At 40.4% G+C, this 19,204-nt stretch overlaps 1 protein-coding gene across 3 annotated transcripts in view; it reads right to left on the reverse strand.

Moving 5' to 3' along the window:
- The window catches only part of ACADM (acyl-CoA dehydrogenase medium chain), a 34,436-nt gene that overhangs the window by 7,521 nt on the left and 7,711 nt on the right, over positions 1-19,204 (reverse strand). The window contains exons 4-10 of one of the 3 annotated variants that reach the window (XR_014805014.1): positions 19,113-19,182; positions 18,174-18,274; positions 17,460-17,540; positions 12,760-12,890; positions 8,550-9,239; positions 7,415-7,762; positions 6,783-6,878 (exon numbers count right to left, since the gene is read on the reverse strand). Coding sequence is in view for 1 of the 3 variants with exons in the window: in NM_214039.1 (NP_999204.1) it covers positions 6,783-6,878; positions 7,415-7,555; positions 9,131-9,239; positions 12,760-12,890; positions 17,460-17,540; positions 18,174-18,274; positions 19,113-19,182 (729 nt within the window). In the remaining 2 variants the exon portion in view is untranslated. 3 annotated transcript variants of the gene reach the window in all.

Consider the following 19,204-nt stretch of genomic DNA (forward strand, 5'->3'; position numbering starts at 1 on the left):
GCTTTGTAGTATTTCTTGAAGTCTGGGAGAGTTATGCCTCCTGCTTGGTTTTTGTTTCTCAGGATTGCTTGGGCAATTCTGGGTCTTTTGTGGTTCCATATAAATGTTTGGATTGTTCTAGTTCTGTGAAAAATGTCCTGGGTAATTTGATAGGGATTGCATTGAATCTGTAGAGTGCTTTGGGTAGTATGGCCATTTTTACAATATTGATTTTTCCAATCCAGGAACATGGAATATCTTTCCATTTCTTTACATCTTCTTTGATTTCTTTGATTAAAGTTTTATAGTTCTCAGCATATAGGTCCTTTACCTCCTTGGTCAGGTGTATTCTGAGGTATTTGATTTTTGTGAGGTGCAATTTTAAAAGGTATCGTATTTTTGTATTCCTTTTCTAATATTTCATTGCTGGTATACAGAAATGCGACTGACTTCTGAATGTTAATCTTATATCCTGCTACTTTGCTGAATTTATTAATCAGTTCAAGTAGTTTTTGGGTTGAGTCCTTAGGGTTTTCTAGGTATAGTATCATGTCATCTGCATACAGTGACAGTTTGATCTCTTCTCTTCCTATATGGATGCCTTTTATTTCTTTTGTTTGTCTAATTGCTGTGGCTAGGACTTCCAAACCTATGTTGAAGAGCAGTGGTGAGAGTGGGCATCCCTGTCTTGTTCCAGATTTGAGTGAGAAGGCTTTCAGTTTTTCCCCATTGAGGATTATATTTGCTGTGGGTTTATCATAAATGGCTTTGATTATATTCAGGAATGTTCCCTCTATACCCACTTTGGTGAGGGTCTTGATCATGAATGGATGTTGGACTTTGTCAAATGCTTTTTCTGCGTCTATTGAGATGATCATATAATTTTTGACTTTTCTTTTGTTAATGTGGTGTATGATGCTGATTGATGTGTGTATATTGAACCATCTTTGTGACCCTGGGATGAACCCAACCTGGTCATGGTGTATAATTTTTTTGATATGTTGTTGGATTTGGTTGGCTAAGATTTTGTTGAGAATTTTTGCATCTATATTCACCAATGATATTGGGCGATAGTTTTCTAGAAAATTGTCCATTTCTTCCAGATTGTCAAACTTATTGCCATATAGTTGTTCATAGTATTCTCTTATGGTTTTTTGTATTTCTGCTGTATCCGTTGTGATTTCTCCTTTTTCATTTATAATTTTGGTGATTTGGGTTCTTTCTCTCCTCTTTTTAGTGAGTCTGGCCAGGGGTTTATCAATTTTGTTCACCTTTTCAAAGAACCAGCTCTTGGTTTTTTTAATTTTCTCTATTGTTTTTTGAGTCTCTATTTTATTGATTTCTTCTTTGATCTTTACAATTTCCTTCCTTCTGCTGACTTTAGGACTTCTTTGTTCTTCTTTTTCTAATTCATTTAGGTGGAGGGTTAAGTTGTCAATTTGGGATCTTTCTTCTTTTTTGAGAAAGGCCTGGATTGCTATAAATTTCCCTCTGAGCACTGCTTTCGCAGCATCCCATAGATTTTGAGAGGTTGTGTCTTCATTATCATTTGTTTCAAGGTAGTTTTTAATTTCCTTCTTGATTTCCTCATTGACCCATTGGTTTTTTAGTAGCATGTTGTTTAGTCTCCATGTAGTAGGTTTTTTCTCTTTCCTTTTCCCATGGTTGGTTTCTAATTTCATGGCATTGTGGTCAGAGAAGATACTTGAGATAATTTCTATGCTCCTAAATTTATTGAGATTAGCTTTGTGTCCCAATATGTGGTCGGTTCTTGAGAATATTCCATGAGCATTTGAGAAGAATGTGTATTCTGCTTTTTTTGGATGTAGTGTCCTGAAGATATCAATTAAGTCTAACTTTTCTATTGTTTCCTTTAGGATCTCTGTTGCTTTATTGGTTTTCTGTCTAGAGGATCTGTCCATTGATGTGAGGGGCGTATTAAGGTCTCCTACTATGATTGTATTCTCATCAATATCTCCCTTTGTGTCTGTTAATATTGTATGTATCTGGGTGCTCCTATATTTGGGGCATATATGTTGACGATAGTAACATCCTCTCCTTGGATGGATCCCTTAATCATTAAGTAGTGTCCTTCTTTGTCTTTCTTTATGTCTTTTGTTTTAAAGTCTATTTTGTCTGATATGAACGTTGCGACTCCTGCTTTTCTGTCATGTCTATTGGCGTGAAATATTTTTCCCCACCCTTTCACTTTCAATCTATAAGTATCTTTTGTCCTAAGGTGAGTTTCTTGTAGGCAGCATATTGAAGGTTTTTGCCTTTTTATCCACTCAGCCACTCTGCGTCTTTTGATTGGGGCGTTCAGTCCATTGACATTTAAGGTGATAAGTGATAGATGATTATTTATTGCCATTTTGAACCTCGTGTTCCAGTTGATTCTATGGTTCTCCATTCTTCCTTTTTTTTTTTTTTTTTTCTTTTTGGTTGGATGGTCTCCTGTTATTATCTGCTTGAGTGTTTTTTTTTTTTTCTTCATTTTTTGCAAATGCAATATTTGGTTTTGGCTTGTGGTTGCCCTGTTTTTTAAGTATGCTAACCCCTTCCCATAATTGTGTGTTTTAGCCTGATGGTCCTGTAAGTTCAAACACTTCATTACTATATTAAAATTAAGAAGAGAAACATACAAACAAACAAATTTTCCTAACATCCCTTGCCCACATTTTATGGTTTTGATGACTCTTTTTTATTTTTTTTCTTTTTAATTTTATTTTGTTTGAAGCATGTTCATGATTAAATCTGTATGCTGGCTTATTTGAGTGACTGCTCTCTGATTGTGCTTTCCTCAGTCCTAGTTCTTCCTCTTCTTCTTTTTTTTTTTTCTTTTCTTTTTTCTTCCCTTTCCTTCCTTTCTTTTTGGTTTAGAGAAGCCCTTTCAATATTTCCTTTAACCCGGGTTTTGTGTTTCTGTATTCTTTAAGTTTTTGTTTGTTGGGAAAAATTTTTATTTCCCCTTCTATTTTAAATGATATTCTTGCTGGATAGAGTATTCTAGGTTGCATATTTTTTCCTTTTAGCACTTTAAATATCTCTTGCCATTCCCTCCTGGCCTGTAGTGTTTCTGTAGAGAAATCAGCTGATATTCTTATGGGGGTTCCCTTGTAGGTAATATTCTGTTTTTCTCTTGCTGCCTTGAGGATCCTCTCTTTATCACTAACTTTTGCCATTTTTATTATGATGTGTCTTGGTGTGGGTCTATTTGGGTTCAGTCTGTTTGGGGCCCTCTGTGCTTCCTGTATCTTGAACCCAGTATCCTTTAGATTTGGGAAGTTTCCATCGATAATTTCTTCAAATATATTTTCCATCCCCTTATCTTTTTCTACTCCTTCTGGAATTCCTATTATGCGTAGATTGGCCCACTTTATATTATCCCATAGGTCTCTTACATTGCTTTCCAGTTTTTTGATTCGGTTTTCTGTCTGCTGACCTGATTGGGTGATTTCCATTATTCTATCTTCCATATCACTGATTCGTTCTTCTGCATTATTCATTCTGGTTTTTACTGCCCTTAGTTCAGTTTGCATCTCTGCAAATGAATGTTCTAGTTTTTCTTGGCTCCTCCTTATATGTTCTAGTTCCTTTCTGAGGGTATCTGCATTACTGTTCATATCTTCTCTTAATTTCTTCAGTATTTTCACTATTTCTCTTTTGAACTCCAGGTCTGTCAGACTGCAGGGATCTGTTTCATTGTTGGCTGTTTTAGGTGAGTTCTCCTGTTGGTTTGACTGGGGGTGGTTTCTCAGCTTCTTCATCTTGCTTGTTGTTTTCTTTCTCCTGAGGGAGCTGTACTCTCCGTTATCGGGCAGTGTTTGCCTTGTCACTGCCGTGGAATATTTCCTGAGGGCTGGCGTTGTTGGTCAATCTTTTTTGAGGCAGTGTGGCTTTTCTGGAGTGTTGATGGGGCTAACAGGGTTTCTTTGAAGCAAAGGAGGACTTCCTGAGGGCAGACAGGACTGGGAGGTCCACACCACGATGGTAGCAGATTTCACTTGGTCATACAGAGCTTGCTCTGGTGTTTTTAGGCTGTGGGGTTCTTGCAGGGGGTTGGCGGTGTTGGGCAGCTGCTCCTCAGGAGTGCAGCACCCCCTGGGGGCTGGAGCAGCTATCTGGGTCACTGAGAACTTAAGAGGCTCTTCCCTAGGGCAGCCCAACTCAGAAGGACGGCCTGAGAATGTAGGCAGATCTTTTCACAGTCTGGCCAAGCTTGTTGCAGCTTTTCTGGGCTGCAGGGGCTTCTCCAGGGGGCTGGTGCAGCTGAGCAGCTATTCCGCGGGAGTGGGGCACCCCCTGAGGGCTTGTGTGGCTAGCAGGGCCGCTGAAAACCCAAGAGGCTCCTCCCCGGGGAAGCCTGACTCAGAAAGACCGTCTGAGATCTTTCCCGACTCGGCCAGGCTTGTTGCAGCTTTTCTGGGCTGCAGGGGTCCTGCCTGGAGCTGGCAGTCCTATGCAGCTGATCTGCTATAGCTCGGCACCCCCTGGGGGCTTGGGCGGGTAGCAGGGCCGCTGGAAATCCAAGAAGCTCCTCCCCGGGGCAGCCCGACTCAGAAAAACCGTCCGAGAATTAGGCAGATCTATTCACGGCCTGGCTAGGCTTGTTCTAGCTTTTCTGGGCTGCAGGCCTTTTCTCGGGGGCTGGTGGTGTTTGGTGCTGCTCTGCGGAGGTGTAGCCCCTCCAAAGGGCAAGCAGGCCTGTGCAGGGACAGCCCCTGTGGTGGTAGGCTTCAGGCAGTTGTTGAGGCCAGCCCTCCTGGATGGCAGGCAGCCCCAGGTTTGGCAAGAGCGTAGGGGGTGGTGGGGGTGGGGGGAGGGGATGCACTGGAAAGCACAGCTTTCTGTTAGCTAGCAGGCCTGTAAGCTTGCTGTGGTGTCGGGAGTATTCTATGGGGACCCACCCCTTCTTTTCTCCCCTCCCCAGCATGGGCGCAGACCAGGCTCTTCTCCCAGGTTCCCTCTGATGCGGCTTTCCACTTCCCCGCCCCTAGAGTATTGCTCCCTTCCTCTGCAACAGCTTTGTTTTCTAGTCTCCCAGGCAGTCTCTGCCCCATCGAACTTGACAGACCGGTTTCTAGACCTCCCAAGCAGTCTCTGCTCCTCCCCGCCCCACTCCAGCCCTTTCTCGGGGACCAACCTCTGGAGATGAGGTCTCGGTGCAGAGCCTCCACCCAGGCGTCCCCTGGCCCTTTCTCGGGGACTAACCTTCGGAGGCAAGGTCTCAGTGCCCAGCCCCCACCCAAGTGTCCCCCGGCCCTTTCCCGGGGACTAACCTCTGGAACCGAGGTCTCAGTGCCCAGCCCCCACCCAGGCATCTCAATTTTTGGTGACTGTGCCTGTAGTTCAGATGGTCCGTTCGGTTCTTGATCGGCTTTTCAGTACTCCAACTTACTGCTACACTCTTCTCTGCATCTGGAGATTCCTCTGGTTCGTTTGATCTTTCCCCCGAGTAGGTGACCTTCCAGGTTGCGGGATCCCTTTCTCCTCCTCAGTTCCCTTTCAGGAGCACCTGTCCTGCTCGGATTCACCTTCTCTCACTCTCCTCTTTTCTCCCGTTCTGCCCAGTAATGTCATGAACTTCTTGCCATTATTGGAGTTTAGGTTCCTCTCCCAGCGATTGGTTGCTGCTCTGTGCGAATCATTTATTCTGTAGATGTGCTTTTTTTTGTTGTGTTGGTGGGAGAGGGCAATGTGTCCCCCTACTCCTCCACCATCTTGTCCCGTCCCCCTTTTCTTTTCTATTTTTTATTGGTAATTCCTGTGCATGTGTAAGTTCCTAGCCCTGGGATCGAACCTGTGCCACAACAGTACCTCGAGCCAGAGTAGTGACAATGCTGTGTCCTTAACCCAGTGAGCCACCAGGGAACACCTAGGAGTTATTCTTAACAGATTTTTTTCGTATCATTCCAAACAACTCCAACTTCACCCAGATGGAGCACTCTGACTAGACAAAGGAATAGGCAGTTATTTCCATTAAGAGATTTTACCACCCAGTAATTTGTTATCAATGTGACTAGTTTTACTCATTGGTAAGGAAAAGTACTGTGCTCTGATTTTTTTTTTTCTAGGGCCACACCTGTGACATATGGAGGTGCCCAGGCTAGGGGTCAAATAGGAGCTACAGTTACCTGCCACAGCCACAGCCACGCCAGATCCAAGCTGTGTCTGCAACATACACCACAGCTCACTGCCTATCCCACAGCCACAGCAACTAGAGATCCGAACCACATCTGCAGCCTACACCACAGCTCATGGCAACACCGGATCCTTTAAAACACTGAGTGAGGCCAGGTATCAAACCTGAGTACTCATGGATACTAGTCAGGTTCGTTACCACTGAGCCACAATAGCAACTACAGGCAGAAACTGGGGGATTTAAAAAATGATTTTAGGCATTCCCATCATGGCTCAGTGGAAACAAATCTAACTAGTATCCATGAAGATGTAGGTTTGACCCCTAGCTTTGCCCAGTGGGTTAAGGATCCGTCATTGCCATGAGCTGTGGTGTAGGTCGGAGACATGCTCAGATCTGAGTTGCTGTGGCTGTGGTGCAGGCTGGTGGCTGCAGCTCTGATTCGACCCATAGCCTGGGAACCTCCATGTGCCCCGGGTGCGGCCCTCAAAAGCAAAAAGCCACAAAAGCAAAAAACAAACAAAAAAACACCTGCCCTGATTCACATTATCTTCTCCTTACCAAAGCAGAAATAAATTATTTTGTACTTAAAAGATAATTTTCAAATATTTAGGTGGAAGTGAATGTTTTTACATTTTAACAAAGCAAGTATACTATTAATTACCTCTGCAAGCAGCTTTCCAAAAGTTTTCCTCTCCAAGGCATACTTGGTAGCTTCATCCAAAGCTCTTTGTGCGAGTCCCACAGCACCGGCTGCTACCTAGTATTTCAACATTTTACAAAAAATAGGTTAATGTTGTCTTTAAAACATACAGTATAATGGCTGTTTGCCTCAAATTCTAAGTGAAGGATTATACCTTAAGACCTAAACCTTAAGACAATAAAGCATTTAAACTTATATTACATATGAATTGAAGGTTAAGGGAAGTCATTTGTAAAGCACAGGATCACACCTAGAGACAAGTCATTCCTTCTGTTTAACAAGGGAAAGCCTCTCAGGGGAAATATTCCTAATTAGAGAGGGGGCAGAAAATAAGTACACATCAGCAGGAATAATGAATTTAAGTGTGAATGGCTTCTTTGCAAATCTAACTATAGTAATTTTTTATTCGCTAAAATAATTTTTATAACAGATAGCAAGAGTACTGAAGAATTCAAAAACAGAAAACAATCTCTCTCCATTCTTAATAAAAGAAGCAAATATTCAAAAAAAAATATACACCAAGCATATGATGTTAAAACTATTCACTGTAATAAATAAAAAGCCTATAAAGATTATCAAGCCATGTAACTTACCGGAGGTCTGGTTTTATCAAAAGTTCCCATTGCAATTTTGAAACCTGCTCCCTCACCAGTTAAAACATTTTCCTTAGGCACTCTCACATCTTCAAAGACAATTCCTCTTGTATCTGAACATCGTTGGCCCATATTTATTTCCTAACAAGGAAAATTATAATATAATATAAAGGAACATTTTTTAGCTAGCATGTATTTTTGCTTTAACCACTGTTGTATGACTTTCTGCAATGATCTTAAACAGAGGTGGACAAACTAAAGCCTGCAAACCTGTCTTGAAAGACAGCTTTACTGGGGAGTTCCCTTTGTGGCTCAGTAGTTAACAAACCCGTATAGGATCCATGAGGACTCGGGTTCTATTATCCCTGTCCTTGCTCAGTGGCTTGAGGATCCTGCGTTGTGGTGAACTGTGGTATAGGTCACAGACTCGGCTTGGATCCAGCGTTAATGTGGCTGTGGCGTAGGCCAGTGGCTACAGCTCCAATTCGATTCAACCCCTAGCCTGGGAATCTCTATATGCTGTGGGTGCAGCCCTAAAAAAAAAAAAAAAAAAAAAAAAAAGATAGCTTTACTGGAATTCAGTCAAGCCTATTCCTTTACACATGCTCTATGGCTACTTTCTTACTACAATGGCAGAATTGAGTAGCTGACATGTGGCTCTCAAAACTTAAAATATTTACAACATATTCTGGATCTTTACCAAAAAAGTTTATCAATTCCCCAGTCTAAAACAATGTTATACAAACTTTGGAAACGATAGTAGTCTAACATCTATATGTATTTATTATCTAGAGTGACAAATTTCATTATATGTTTGAAGACTACATCAGTATAAGCATTTAACAAACATAATCTGCTTTGGAAAGTAATATACTGGGTAAAAGCTGAATTTCTGTTCTTTTGGTTTTCTGCTATTTTAGGGCCACACCCGTAAAACATGGAGGTTCCCAGGCTAGGGGTTGAACTGGAGCTGTGGCCGCTGGCCTACACCACAGCCACAGTGATGCAGGATCAAAGTCTCTTCTGAGACCTACACCACAGCTCACCGCAACGCCGGATCCTTAGCCCACTGAGCGAGGACAGAGATCCATCCCAAGTCCTCATGGATTCTAGTTGGGTTGGTTAACTGCTGAGCCATGGCACTAACTCCAAAAATTAACTACTTTAAATATACATCTCAGATGTGGCCATTAAAAGGAAAAAAAAAAATGAATGAAAAGAAAACAAAAGTTCCCTGGTGGCCTGTTATAGACCCAGTATTGTCACTGCTATGGCTTGGGTCACTACTGCAATAGGGCCTGGGAATTTCCACATACCTCAGCTGTGGCAAAACAAAACAAAACAAAACCCTCTTATATTAGCAACATGATTCCAGTTTATTTTATAGGCCAACCTTAACCTGCTGAGCCACCAGGAAACTCCTCCTCATGTAACTATTTTTTTTGCTTTTTAGGGCTGCAGCCACAGCATATGGAAGTTCCCAGGCTAGGGGTTGTATCAGAACTGCAGCTGCCGGCCTACACCACAGCCACAGCAACTTGGGTTTTCAATTTAAGATCTTCAGTAAGCATCATTTCACCCTGTAACATCAAACACAGCTTTATTTTTACTGCAATATAATACAAACAAAATGTTTTCAAATATGGTTACTGAAATAACAATTTTGAAATTTACAGTTAATTGGAGACCTTAATCACTGATAAATATACATTTTACCTTTCTTCCAATCTGCACTCCTGGGGTATCTGCTTCCACAATAAATCCAGTAAAGGCTTTACTAGCAGGAGCCTTTGGATCCGGATCAGAACGAGCCAATAAAAAATACCTAATACATATTTACATACACGATAAAGAAAATGTATCAGTAGGTAACAACATATGGTTATTGTCATCTTAGTTATTAATCCAACAATTCTAATTATTTTTACTATTACTTTATTTTTTCACTTTTTTAAGGCCACACTTGTGCCATATGGATGTTCCCAGGCTAGGGGTCAAATCAGAGCTGCAGCAGCTGGCCTACACTAGCACAGCCACAGCAGTAACTAATCCGAGCCGACCTGCAACCTATGCCACAACTCAAGGCAACGCTGGATCCTTAACCCACTGAATGAGGACAGGGATCGAACCCGAATCCTCGTGGATACTAATCGGGTTCTTAATCCGATGAGACACAATGGAAACTCCTACTCTTATTTTATAGATGAGGTAATGAAGAATCAGAGAGGTTTAAAAGCTTGCCCAAGTCACACACCTATAATGTGGCAAAGCTAGTATTCCAACTCAGGTTTACTTTTTTTTTTTTTTTTTTTGCCTTTCTAGGGCCACACCCATGGCACATGGAGGTTCCCAGGCTAGGGATCCAATCGGATCAAACCCAAGTCCTCATGGATGCTAGTCTGGTTCGTTAACCACTGAGCCACAATAGAATTCCTGGTTTACTTCTTAGCTGATACGGTATTTAACTTATTTATTTATTTAGTCTTTTTGCCTTTTCTAGGGCCACTCCCATGGCATATGGAGGTTCCCAGGCTAGGGGTCTAATCAGAGCTCTAGCCACCGGCCTATGCCACAGCCACAGCTACGCAGGTTCCAAACTGTGTCTGCAACCTACACCACAGCTCACAGCAACACCAGATCTTAACCCACTGAGCAAGGCCAGGGATGGAACCCGCAACCTCATGATTCCTACTCGGATACGTTAACTACTGAGCCACAACGGTGGCTTTTAATGGTAGTTCGAGCTATAAGTAAAAATTCCTTGAATCAAGATGACAAAGTTTGTATGCATTGGAATTGACAACTGTTTTCTTTCCCAAACTAGTTTAAGTATTTAAAGGACAAGCTATCTGGAAAAGGAAGGTAAATGATGCTGCCTGTGAAAAGAAATGAGATAGATCCCCTATGTTTGAACTACTGTCCACTTTGTGCAGCAAAAATCAGTGTTTCTGTAATAACTGAATTATCATGAATACCTGCTGAATTTTTCCCAGCTTAAAAAATAAAACATGACAAAAGGCACAACATCATGTAACTCTTGTTCTAAATAACCTGGTACAGGAGAGTTTTTTAAAAAATGCCTTAAGCGGAGTTCCCGTCGTGGCGCAGTGGTTAACGAATCCGACTAGGAACCATGAGGTTGCGGGTTCGGTCCCTACCCTTGCTCGGTGGGTTAAGGATCCGGCATTGCTGTGAGCTGTGGTGTAGGTTGCAGATGCAGCTCGGATCCCGCGTTGCTGTGGCTCTGGTGTAGGCTGGTGGCTACAGCTCCCATTAGACCCCTAGCCTGGGACCCTCCATATGCCGCGGGAGCGGCCCAAGAAATAACAAAAAGACAAAAAAAAAAAAAAAATGCCTTAAGCAAGAAATTTATTTTCTTTCTTTTTTTTGTCTTTTTAGGGCCACACTCGAGGCATGTGGAGGTTGCCAGGCTAGGGATCTAATCCTATCTATAGCTACCGGCCTATATCACAGCTACAGCAGTGCCAGATCCAAGCCTGTCTGCAACCTACACCACAGCCCACGGCAACCCTGGGATCCTTAACCCACTGAGAGAGGCCAGGGATCAAACCTGCAACCTTGTGGTTCCTAGTCTGAATCATTTCAGCTGCATCACCACGAGAACTCCAAGAAACTTATTTTCTATGCTTAAAACTAATAATCTAACATTCACTCCACAGTTTTACTTAATAGCAGTTTAAAAAATATTAAAAATTGTTTTCTAGTTTCATATATTACCTAATTTGTCTTACTACATGAAGAATTATACTTAATGAGTCCTTAAAATTATGAAAGCTAATTGCATTGTTGGATTTCTCTCACTTTGTTACATTTTAATTGTTTCTTCGCTTTTTTATTACTTGCTGATCTTATGACGACTTACCTAACCTAAAGGTAACTACAGCATTCTATAACACCGGACACTCATAAAGTGATTGATAGATATGTTTAAAATAAATAACTTTCTGGAAAGCTAGCTCACTCTTAGGAACAATGCTTTGCCAGAAAACAGCACCAAAAAGCACACGTATTGACTGAATCAGAACATTTGCAGATAAGAGAGCCCATTTTAGTTCATTATTCCAATCACAAGGTCCTTCTTCTAGAATTGTCTACTTATATATTTGTAGTGATGAGTAAATACATTGTTTTCCATTTCCATAACTTAACACATATCAGACAGAACTGTTGAAATGCTTGTCCTTATGTTGAACTATACTCTAAATTTTTCTCACTTTCACCCATTAATTCTAAACTGGCTTTCTGAAGCAAAAACCTACAAATCTACTCTTCTGTGTGACATTATTTCAAAAATTTCAAAATTCTTCCAACACAACTCTTAATGGACTATATTTTCTCAGCTCACTGTAAAGCAGGACATTTACCTGCCTTTAAATTTATTCTGTTTTGTTATTCTATGTCTTAAAATGAGTTGCCTCGAACTGTTACCATTTTATTCCGCTTATCTGATGCTACTACTGTTACTTCAGCAAGAAATTACATTAGCTTTTTTTTTTTTTTTTCCTGCTTCTTAGGGCCGCACTTGCAGCATATGGAGGTCCCCAGGCTAGAGGTCTAATCGGAGCTGTAGCTGCCAGCCACAGCAACACAAGATCCAAGTCAAATCTGCGACCCAAACCACTGGCTCACAGCAACGCTGGATCCTTAACCCACTGAGCAAGGCCAGAGATCGAACCCACAACCTCATGGTTCCTAGTTGGATTTGTTACCACTGTGCCACAACGGGAAGTGCACCTTAGCTTCTTAGATGCAGACAAATCACACTGTTGATTCCTATCAAACCTTCATCTTTTTTCCTACAAATAATGCTACCAATATGTTTTCCTTCAACATTTTATATTTATACAAGTGATTTTATGATCCTTTGTTGAACTTCTTGTCGTTATTTTTGGACCTATATATTTGAAACGTAAAATTCTGTCCTCTCTAAAAGCTAATGCTTTATTACTCAGAATCAGAGAGATGTGTTATATCAATGGCTTTCCTTTTTCCTTAGTGTCTTAGGCGGGACAGTTCCAAGGAGGTCCTGGTTCAGCGGCGAGTAAGCCAAGTAGATGGAGCTCTAGCTTTCCTAGTCAGTTTCCCTAGGTCAGGTGTTTTGTTTTACTTTACAAATTAAACTTCTGAGACAATCTGAAGAAAGACTTCAGGACTTTGCATAGTGTTTGAAAATCACTGAACTATTTGTATTTATTATATTTATCTTAATTGTGGTGATTTAATATTAAAGGAGAGAGAGGGAGATTCAGAATATAAAGTAATTAAGAAGCGATACACAGAAATGTTTTTTATATTTTTTTTCAGAGATGTTTTAAACAACATACCAATTAGCTTTTCCTCCATTGGTTATCCACATCTTCTGGCCATTAATAATATACTCGTCACCTTTCTTTTCTGCTTTGGTCTTTATCCCAGCTACATCAGAGCCTGCTCCTGGTTCTGTTACACAATAGGCCTATAATATACAGAAACAAGAGGAAATAATTAAATGTTAACTATTAAATTATGAACCTTTAGAACCAGGAGAGTATTTTATTTTTCAGCCGGTATTTTAAATATTTAAAAATATCTAAAAATAAAATGTTCTTACGGAATCAAACTGCTAAAATATAAAAACATTTAACAAATTTTTTTTTTTTTTTTTTGCTTTTTAGGGCCACATCTGTGGCATACGAAAGTTCCCAGGCTAGGGGCTGAATTGAGGCTATAGCTGTTGGCCTACACCACAGCCACAGCAACATCAGATCCTTAACCCAATGAGTGAGGCCAGGGATCAAAACCTCATCCTCATGGATACTAGTTGGGTTTGTTTGCGTTGAGACACAATGGGAACTCCTTGATACATAATTTAAAATCAGATGAAGAATACCAATAAAGTACATTAAAAATTAAAATGTTAGCTACCCTCAGTCAAGTTAAACTCAATTTCACACGTATTCATTAATTCAAACATTTATTGAGTAGAATCTACCATGTACCAAGCTATGATGGAGGATATGGAAAAGCCAGAGAGGCCTGTCTTCAGAATTTTTACTATCTAACAGTGGAGAGTATTAAAGTCATACACAATGAGCTTAAGAAACTATCTTAGCTTTAGGGTGTCAGAACCTTCCCAGAGGTGTTGCTTAAATTAAGCCTAGAAAAGGAAATCTTAGGAGGTAGAAAAAAGGGGGAATTTGTATTCCAGGAAGAATCAAACTGCTATATACAATGATACCAAGATAAGAAGCCAGGTTACTCAGTGCCTCTCTCTCTTTTTTTTTCAGGGCTGCACCCGTGGTATATGGAGGTTCCCAGGCAAGAGGGTGACAGATTTACCTTTTAGATAGTTTATTATTAAAGAAGTATAAAAGACAGATTTAAGGTGGGATAATAATACTTTTTACTATCTTCCAGGTATCACTCTAACTACCTGACTCATATAAACTTCACAATAATCCTGATGACACAGGTACTAGGTATTTACATTTTATAAATAAAGAAACTGAGACACAGTGAAGTTAAGAAATTTTCCCAAGTTCACAGACCTACTAGTTGGCATAGTGGAGTTAGGGACACAAATTAGACAAGAAAGAAGGCTTTAACTAAGAAGCAAGATAAGGGAAGAAGATAAGATGAAGTTGAGATTTGTGGTGTGAAATCCACAGGATGAGATGACTAAATAGGATGCTGGGGAGCTAAAGTGGGTGTCAGGAAGTTTCCAATTAGGGATAGTCTAGAAGAGAAGCCATTCTAAAGAGTGGGGAGAAAATAATTTGGTTTGGGACACATTTAGCCTAAAGTATTTAAGTTGAGCCAAGAAGAAATGTCTAACAGATAAGTGCATGTAAGAGGGTAAAGCTCAGGGGAGAATTAAGGGCTGAAACTGGAAACTTTAAATAGACTACTCAGCAAATATACCAAAACTTAACACCAGATGGGGAGACTGATTTGGCAATTTTAGTCAAGAGTAAGCTTTATGTGGGAGTGCCTGTTGTGGCTCAGCGGGTTAAGAACCTGACTATTTTCCATGAGGATGTGAGTTCGATCCCTGGCCTTGATCAGTGGGTTAAGGATCTGGCACTGCCGTGAGCTGTGGTGCAGGTTGCAGTTGTGGCTCAGATCCTGTGTTGCTGTGTCTGTGGTGTAGGCCTGCAGCTGCAACCCTATTTTGACCCCAGACCAGGAACTTCCATATGCGGCCCTAAAAAGCAAAAAAAAAAAAAAAAGAGTAAGCTTTATGTAAATGAACAGTGCTAATGCTACAAGCTATATTTATAAAAGTATAGTATCTAAAATAAGAGTGATAGAACATCCTACTCTGTACTCATCAGACCATGCTAGAGTACTATATTTCGCTCTATAACATTTTTGAGTCAGTGATTACTAAGAAGGTGATGGGATTTTACCCATGTGTTATATGAAGAAAAGATGAAAAAATTATGGCCAATTAGTTTTGAAAAGACCCACATTCAAATACCTGAAGGCTATACAGCCAAGGAAGAGAATCTGGCACGCGCGCGCGTGTGTGCGTGTCTGCGTGTGTGTGTGTGTGTGTGTGTGTGTCTGTGTCTGTCTGTCTGTCTGTCTGTCTTTTTTAGGGTCGCAACCACGGCATATGGAAGTTCCCAGGCTAGGGATTGAATGAGAGCTGTAGCCACCGGCCTATGCCATAGCCACAGCAATGGCAGAACCCGCCACCTCATGGTTCCTAGTTGGATTCATTTCTGCTTAGCTGTGAAGGGAACTCTGAGAATTTCAATTGACAGGAAAAAACTACTGTGAAGTTATTCAAATTTGTTGAACACCTATTATGGTATCAGGTGGTGAAATTATAAAAGGAAAAGACACAATCCTTTCCCTCAGGGGCATGTAATCTAGATGAGCATTCTAATGGTCAGAGATATTTCCAAACAGAGCTGCTAGAAGGTTGTGACTCCCAGACATGAAAACATGAGCTACATGCTCTTTCTCACAGGAGTATTTTAGTAGAGGAGATTCAGGTGAGTTAACTAGATAACATTCCTACCTAGAGATTCAAAGATTTTTTCAATGTCATTACAAAAAAGATATACAAATGAACTGTCCAGAAAAGATAACCCTTTAACATACCAAAATTGTATATTTTAAGTACCTTCAGAAAATCTCCCTCCCGAAATATGCTATCAGACATTCCTATGTTTTGTAACGAGACATAGTTTTTACAGCTTATGTATGAAGTGTATGGGTCTGTGTGTTTCTATACAAAATGGCTGGTTCTTCAGAGTTGCTCTTATCTGACTGTTTTCTAGTAATTAAGATTAATTTTACAATGCATTTTCAGCAGAAGCCTTTTTTTTGTTTGCACTGCAATCTGTTCTCTTCATCACACTGTAAGCTAAGCAAATTAGTAACATTCTTTTATACATAATTATGAAGAATTTATTATTTACTTATTTTGCACAATCCTATGAATTTTATAATTTTGTGAATACATTTTGGGTAAGGATCTACCAGATTGCTAACTTATGGGCTGGAGCCCAGTTTTTTTTTTTTTTTTTTTTCTTTTTTCTTTTTAGGGCAGTACCCTGGGCATGTGGAAATTCCCAGTCTCGGGGTTCAATTGGAGCTGCAGCTGTTGGCCTATACCATGGTATAGCATCTTCGATCTATACCACAGCTCATGGCAACTCTGGATCCTTAACCCACTGAGCGGGGCCAGGGATTGAACCTGCATCCTCATGGATCCTAGTCAGGTTCTTAACCTGCTGAGCCACAATGGGAACTCCCAGGAGCCCAGCTGTATTTACTATTTTATTCCCAGTCCACCTTGTATTCAAATATTTAAAAGAAGGAGTATAGGAGTTCCCATTGTGGTTCAGTAGAAATGAATCTGACTAGTATCCATGAGGATGTAGGTTTGATCCCTGGCTTTGCTCAATGGGTTGGGGATCAGGCATTGCTGTGAGCTGTGGTGTAGGTCAGAGATGTGGCTCAGATCCCAAGTGGCTGTGGCTGTGGCACAGGCCAGCAGCTGTAGCTCCGATTTGACCCCTGGCCTGGGAACTTCTATATGCTGTGGGTGTGGCCCTAAAAAAAAAAAAAAAAAAAAAAAAAAAAGACGAGTATAGCATCATACTTTTTTTTTTTTTTTTTGTCTTTTTGCCATTTCTTGGGCCACTCCCTCGGCATATGGAGGGTCCCAGGCTAAGGGTCTAATTGGAGCTGTAGCCACTGGCCTACACCAGAGCCACAGCAACGTGGGATCCGAGCCATGTCTGCGACCCACACCACAACTCACAGCAACGCCAGATCCTTAACCCACCAAGCAAGGGCAGGGACCGAACCCGCAACCTCATGGTTCCTAGTCCAATTTGTTAACTTCTGCACCACGACGGGAACTCCCATCATACCTTTCTTTATTAGTGTTTTTTGCCTTACATGCTAACAGGACTAGAGGTAGTTTATATAATACATGGTTTTGTTTTTTGTTTTTTGCTTTTTATGGCCACACCCAATGTGTATGGAAGTTCCCAGGCTAGGGGTAGCATCGATGCTACAGCTCCCGGCCTATGCCACAGCCACAGCAATGCGGGATCCAAGCTGAATCTGTGACCTCCACTGCAGCTCACAGCAACACCAATCCTTAACCCACCAAGCAAGGCCAGGAATTGAACTCATGTCCTCATGGATAGTAGTTGGATTCATTTCCACTGTGCCACAAAGGGAACTCCTAATACATGTTTTTTTAAAAAAACAGGATGAAGTGAAAATAAAGATAAAACCATTAAATATGTCTTTCTCTCCTGGAATTAATCTAAAAGATTGTTAATGATACTTTTCTGGCATTCTGAAAACGTCATAAGTAGGTTATCTTTCTTCTGGAAATAAGCAAGAGGTTTATTTTATGACACTTTCTTGGCATCCCAGAAACATCACTGCACCTAAATATGCTGCTTTTGTCTTAACGTGTTATAGCTCCACGTATACATGTAGACTGAAAAGGAAAAACAGCACACTTATTCCCTTCTTTAAATGTGAAATAGAGCATCAGCTGCATACTCACACACATCAATGGCTCCTCAGTCATTCTCCCCAAATATTTCTTTTGTTGTTGATAATTTCCACCAATAATAAGGGGCACTTGCTATTAACCAAAGAAAAAATGACATTAAAAAAGCAGGATATTTTCAAATTAGGTATGTATACTCAAAGACAATAATTCAAAACAAGAGAACTATTTTCTCCCTAGGGTAAGTCCAAAGAATTGGCCTTTCTTCTGCCTCTATGTTAGAGAGCTAAAACCATGAGGATGTAAATTTGTAAATCAGTATTTTCATAAAACTAAGCTATACAGAACTTGTTGATAATATAACATGTAAAAATCAACTATAGTAAAATACACAAGATTAAAATTTATAAGTAATGACATAGTATATATGATCAGGCCTAAGAATTACTCACTAAATTTCAGTCCTGCCAGCAGCAGCAGCAGCAGCAGCAAGCCATTCTAATCCTTCTCTTGAATGCCCTTGTCTAAGAATTACCACTAAAGCCATAGTCAAAGGGTACAGTTTCCCCACAAGGACAGCTAGGACTCTGAGTACTAAAGACAACAAGGCCAGAATGACCAACTCATAGAATTAAGAACTCCAGCCTTCACTGCAGAACTTTGTACTCCTTTTTAAAGAAAACTGTGTTCCACTAACTAACCTAAACTAGCAGTACTGTTTCATTAACAACAGCCCAGTAAGGTAATTAATTTTTTTACGTAGCTTACCCCCAGAGTATTTGCTTCAATAGCAGTCTGAACCCCTGTACATCCATAAGCCAGTTCTTCAGTAATTAAACAGCTATCAATAATTCCAAGTCCAAGACCTCCTACAGTATCAAAATGTTTTAAGAGCCCATTATAATACATAGCACATCTTGACGGAAAAAGGTGAAGTATTTAAATTACTTAGCTATAACCTAATTGATTTTAAAAACAAAATTGCAAATACACCATCTATAACACAAGTAGCTATAAGTTTTATGGCTAATACAGTAACAAAAGTATACTTCTTTGGAGTTCCCGTTGTGGCACAGCGGAAATAAATCTGACTAGGAACCATGAGGTTGTGGGTTTGATCCCTGTCCTTGCTCAGTTGGTTAAGGATCCAGCATTGCTGTGGCTGTGGCATAGGCCAAGAGCTATAGCTCTGATTAGATCCCTAGCCTGGGAACCTCCATATGCTGCGGGTGCAGCCCTAAAACAAACAAACAAAGTATCCTTCTCTAAAATGTTTTAAAATTTTCAATAAATTCTCTTACTATTTATAATCTGGACCTGTCTTTCTGTTTCAACTTGATTTTGTAAAAACTTGTTTCAACTCTGCTAAAACTCTGACCCTTTGAGGAAAGGAGTGAAAGGCAAAAGTCTCAATAAAATGTAAAAATGAAGGCAAAATTAAAATGCAACAAATCAACCAATTCTACAGAGCAGTTACCAAGGATTAAGATCAAGTTAATACTGGAACCAGCTATAAAGAAGGAAAAATGCTTCAATGTGATGAGCACAAGGCTTTTAAAAGCTGGCAAATACAGAAGTTGGAACAGGGACACAAAGGTAGAAAGCCATTCCATGGCAACAAATATTTGAAAGAATGACTAAACAGAATTTTTCAAAATTTTTCTCATTCATATGCATCCTAGGATTAAAAATGTAAATAAAGATTACCAAAACTTTCCGGAATGTGTGTATTCATTAAACCAAGTTCCCAGGCTCTTTTAAGTAGTGGGACAGGGTACTGAAAGAAAAAAATAATAATA

This window comes from Sus scrofa, chromosome 6 (assembly GCF_054392235.1).
Source record: "Sus scrofa isolate SSC_HxYL_T2T_F1_AM1 chromosome 6, Sscrofa_HxYL_maternal_Yorkshire_Landrace_v2.0, whole genome shotgun sequence".
NCBI lineage: Eukaryota > Metazoa > Chordata > Mammalia > Artiodactyla > Suidae > Sus > Sus scrofa.